Source organism: Manacus candei, unplaced genomic scaffold, assembly GCF_025592945.1.
Source record: "Manacus candei isolate 608988 ecotype Guabito, Panama unplaced genomic scaffold, ASM2559294v1 h1tg000014l, whole genome shotgun sequence".
Lineage (NCBI taxonomy): Eukaryota > Metazoa > Chordata > Aves > Passeriformes > Pipridae > Manacus > Manacus candei.
This window is the reverse complement of record NW_026138062.1, coordinates 52,984,086-52,988,681: the sequence shown is the minus strand read 5'-3', so window position 1 is coordinate 52,988,681 and position 4,596 is coordinate 52,984,086. Positions and strand designations below refer to the sequence as shown.

The window sequence follows — 4,596 nt, the reverse complement described above, 5'->3', positions numbered from 1 at the left end:
TCATTTTGCATCAAGCAGCAGGGGATGCAACTGATGAACCAAAAAAGATGCTAGGAACCACCAAAAACCTCTTCTGAAAATCTCTCCTGGACTTCCTCCTGGTCATTGTCCTGGTCACCAGGACCATTCCATAACTAACCTGGGATGTCTCCTGCTGCAGGCAGGGACAACTGACAGTTTAGCTCCTGTTGCTTCCTTCATCCCTTTAAGCCACAGACCTCACTGTTTACCAATACAGGGCAGCTGGGGAGACAGCCTATGTATTTGGCTACAGGTAATTACTGTAGTCAAATTAAGGTAGCCCAAGTTAATGCCTGTGTTACCTCTGCCTGGAGGTCTGTGATCTTGATAACCTCATGTCCTAGGCAGCTGGAGTTGTGGTTTGCAAGCTTGTGACTCCCACATGGTTCCCAACAAATTCAAATGTAGAAATTGTGCATCAACCATCCTCAATCTCTTCAAGTTACTCTGCCGTCTGTAATCAACATCTCTAGTTACTCTGCTGTGCGTGATCAATATCTCTAGCCTCAGTTTGTCATCTGTGGTTCTCCACAAACCCAGAGTACCTAGGTCTCATGCTGAAGGGAGTGGAGAGCTACACATGGAGGAGGCAGAGGCCTGAATTTTCCTTTTGGAAAGGAGAAATGTGTAGAAACTGACATAAATGGAAGGCTCCAGAAACAACTGCAAGTAACTAACTGAAAGACTCCTGAAGATAGTCTGCAAAGTGTTCCAAGATGCTACCACTTGAGGGGCACTACAACTATTAACTACTTTGCCCAGAGTGACGTTCCTGCCTCTGTCCTCCTTATCGCAGCCGAGGGAAGTTCCCAGAGAAACAGTGCACAAAGTAGGGGTGCCTGAAAGTCTTTATTAATTTTTCATGGTGTTTGTTTGTCCAGACCCAAAGGGAGGAAAGGATGATGAGAAAAAGCAGGTCACATTGAGTGAGAGGGTCTCAGTTGGCGGCTATAGTGGATTGGATCCAGGAGACGTAATTGCAGACCTTGGTGTAAACTCCAGGGTAGCCTTTCTGGGCACATCCAATGCCCCAGGAAACAATGCCCTGGAGCTCTCCGTTGCAGACCACGGGACCGCCGGAATCTCCCTGTGCACACAAAGGATATGGATAGTCAGCCAATGGCATCAGCCTGAGCAGTGAGCCAGAGACCCCTGAAATCCCTGACATTTAAGGAACCTCTGTCAGGCTTACTCTAGACAGAAATTCTGCAAAGGTAGAAGGTAGTTCTACATTTCTGATGAGCACTCTCCCCCTGATGCTAGCATGCCTGACTTGAGCTCCAAGGGCACCACAGCTAAGGATGAAGAAGCTGCCTGGTTTTGCTGGATGTCGTCCTTGTCAGATGCTTAGGATATGCGTGCCCTAAACCTCTGGTGTCATTCAAAAATTCAGATGTGCCAGGGCAGGGAGTAGAGCTGATTGTGTGACATGAAGGCCTCTTTGGCTGGGAAAAGGCAGGAGAGAAGCAAATGGGACAGGAGAGGCAGAGGATTTACCTGGCAGGAATCTTTTCCTCCCTCCAAGAATCCAACACACATCATGTTGTCTGTGATCTCACCAGGGTAGGCATTCTGGCAGTCTGTGGCAGACAGCACTGGAGCCTTCAGGCACTGCAGCTCATCTGGATAGTTACCTACAAGAAAACAAGGAGAGATGGTTGATGACATCGCTGAGTTCCTTTCATGGCCCAGAGAAGTTCTTTTTTAACAGGCAAGTAGTCACTGGACATCCTATTCCAGCAGTTGTCCCTCTTCATCTGAACAGTAACCACAGCATGGATTCCTTCTGTTTAGATGGAACAGACTCTACCTATAGGCCCACCATTCTACACTGCAGCCACCTTAATTTCTCTGGTACCTAGAAAATCACTAGTTGGCAAGTGTGGAGCCACTCTTGTGGCACATACGGTGGAAGCAGGCTGACCCTCAGGACAACGATCCTCTCCTCTGGTGCAGGTTTAGATGTCATCAGTGGATTAGATATCAGTCACTATCCACCGGTATAAGAGACGGGAGGTGTCTAGTAGGAATTGTAGATCCCCAATCCCAGACTTTGCCCTTGTTCTCAGAGAACTGACAACTCTGTTGACAATAGTTACATTGCTAGTGCTTGGCATGGCACAGCTGAGAGCACCGGGCCACAAAATTAATGGCTCTGTGAACGTGCTGGCAAACAGTGCATGGGGGGCTTCAGTGATCCCGTGTTCATAAGACAGAATGAGAGGAAGGACCTTGCAAAGGCTTGCATCACTGCAGTCAAACGGTTACTGTCGTTCCCTGACCCATCACTCCAAAAGCCCTGTTGCACAGCACTTCTCTGTGCTTTACCCTGCCCTGTTTGGAATTAATGGTGAGGTCTTTGAGAGTCTCGCAGGCCCCCAGGGGGCTGTACATTCCCACAGAGTACTCACTGCCACTGCTGAGTGTGTTGCCCCAGCCGGAGATCAGACAAGTGGTGCCAGCGGCCACACAGCTGGTGGGCAGAGGAACTGTTTGGATAGCGTTGCTGAGCTGGGCTGGGGTGGCAAGCTTGATGAGCATGATGTCATTGTTCAGGGTATAGGCGCTGTAGCCAGAGTGGCGGATGACTTTAGCCGAGTTAATAAACAGCTGTGTTGATTCTGTCAGGGCCAGGTTATTTTTCCCGAGCTGCACTTGGATGCGACTGCAAAAAAGAGAAGGCACGGCATGTACTTTTCTGCTACCCTTGTACAGCTTTAGAGAAACCTGTCTGTCACTTGATGCCCTTGTTTCAACATCGCTGCCCCAGTAGCTCTTTTGGGTGGGTTATCTTTCTTGTCCTGCATAAGCCAAGGGAATCCACACTGAGATCTTTACCCACTCCCTGTAGGGGTGGTGGATTTCTGTAGGGTTATGTATAGATGGCAGTGGAATATATTGCAGTGATTTATAGAAACATTCTGGAATAAGGCAAACCTTCATCAGCCGGACCTCATTGCTCTTCCTGTTCTGCAGTGACCCTGTTCTAGCTGGATTCATGGAATGGACAAGAAATCATATCCCGTAACTTGTTTCTCGATTATTCCATTGTCATTTCAGAAAGTGCGTTGACAGAAACATTTGCAGAAGGAAAAAACCCTTTTGGGTGCCTCAGCCCACCTTCCTGAATGAGCCATCCATCCCTTGGCTGTCTCAGGTCACAACAGAGCCACTTCCCTATTTGTATCTCATAACTCTGAATTCCTGCTAGAAGTGAGCTGGAAGAGAGAAGTCAGTTGGAGAAGAATGTGAATTTTTCCACTCACTATTTGTAGCAGTGAGCAGCTGACAGGACCCACTGGCTGCTGATGAGGGAACCTCCACAGAAGTGATATCCGGAATTCAGGGACACCTGATAGGGAACAGAGTTCTCTGCACAGGTGTAGCCTCCCACGATCTTGTCGTCATCATCCTCAGCGATGGTGGGGAAGGCAACTGGGAGATAAGAAGTGCCACATGTCAACACCTGGCCTAAGGTACCTTGTGCACCCCACTTGGAGGTTGCGCTTCTATAAAACTCAGGGTAGCAGTGGTGAGCAAGTGCAATGGACATTCACTTGCTGCACCCTCCAATAAGGTGATCAGGCTTAGTCTGGTGTCTCACGAGTCCACAACTAAAGCATGTCCAGCTACACCCTGAGTGAACAGAAGAACATAGAAATTTGCTTGATGGATTGGAGGAAAGGTGTGTCTTCCCCAGGATCCTGTCTGCAGAAATGGTCAAGAGTGGACTGAACACAAAAGTACAAAACAAGTCCACGGTGCCATTTCCTTGGAGCAAGCGCCCGCCTAGAGTCTAAAATTTTACAGCTGCTTTAGGGCTTCCTGGGCCAGAACTCTTATCTGTGTGTTTCTTAAGACAGAGGGAGTCTTTTCCTTGCGCTGTGGACACGTTCCTGTGTTGCTGGGTCAGGAACCCCTGTGAAGGTGTTCATTCCCCATGTTTTGACACAAGCAATTGCAAACAGAAGACAGAAGTTGCAGGACTCTGCCTTGAAACTTCGGCAAGTTGAAACGAGGTGTGGCTTTCCCACAACAGGCTACCTTGCCATTTTGCTCAGAAAATCAGCTTCCTTTTACATTACAGAAATAGAAGTAAAAAACATACTCACCAGCCGCCCCAACAAAGGCGAGAAACAGCAGGCACTTCATGGTCTTGATTCAGCCTCAAGCCCAGACAGGTTGACTGGAAGCAGGAGCTGCTAGAAATACATTTTTGGATATGGCCTTATCTCTAGTCCAAGGTTTTCTCCAGACAAAAAGTACACAGTGGAAAATTTGGAGATCCAAACGTGGGCATTAACAGGCCCTAGTAGAAAGTACAAATAATATATCTGTTCATCATAAACCTCTCTTAAGACAGAGAGCTATTTTAAGTTATTCCAGAGGGCAGCCTTCAATTTAAAAATACATTTTGGCTTTGGTAGATGCCTAGTTGTTTGTCTGCCTCATTCTTAAACTCAGCACCTGTTGAGAAGAAGTCTCAAACCCCTTTGAGATTCCTCTGTGCTGATGATGTCTTTCTTAGGAATGCATATTTTCACGGGAAGCTGAATTTTGTAGGTAGTGGACAGA

At 47.6% G+C, this 4,596-nt stretch overlaps 1 protein-coding gene across 1 annotated transcript; it reads right to left on the bottom strand.

The window, feature by feature from the left end:
• Positions 1-853: 853 nt before the first annotated feature.
• LOC127468070 (trypsin I-P1-like) lies at positions 854-4,282 on the bottom strand. Its single transcript, XM_051780871.1, has 5 exons — positions 4,134-4,282; positions 3,288-3,456; positions 2,433-2,686; positions 1,519-1,655; positions 854-1,108 (listed from the first exon to the last, which is right to left on the bottom strand). Exons 1-5 carry the CDS (start codon positions 4,171-4,173, stop codon positions 959-961), a joined length of 750 nt encoding a protein of 249 aa, XP_051636831.1. The 5' UTR covers positions 4,174-4,282; the 3' UTR covers positions 854-958.
• Between the last annotated feature and the right edge of the window lie 314 nt (positions 4,283-4,596).

Coding starts and splice junctions, on each gene's coding strand:
- LOC127468070 (XM_051780871.1), bottom strand. CDS start 4,173: ATGAAGTGCCTGCTGTTTCTCGCCTTTGTTGGGGCGGCTG. Junction 3,457..4,133: donor CGCCTTTGTTGGGGCGGCTG/GTGAGTATGTTT, acceptor CTTATCTCCCAG/TTGCCTTCCCCACCATCGCT. Junction 2,687..3,287: donor GCTGCTCACTGCTACAAATA/GTGAGTGGAAAA, acceptor TCTTTTTTGCAG/TCGCATCCAAGTGCAGCTCG.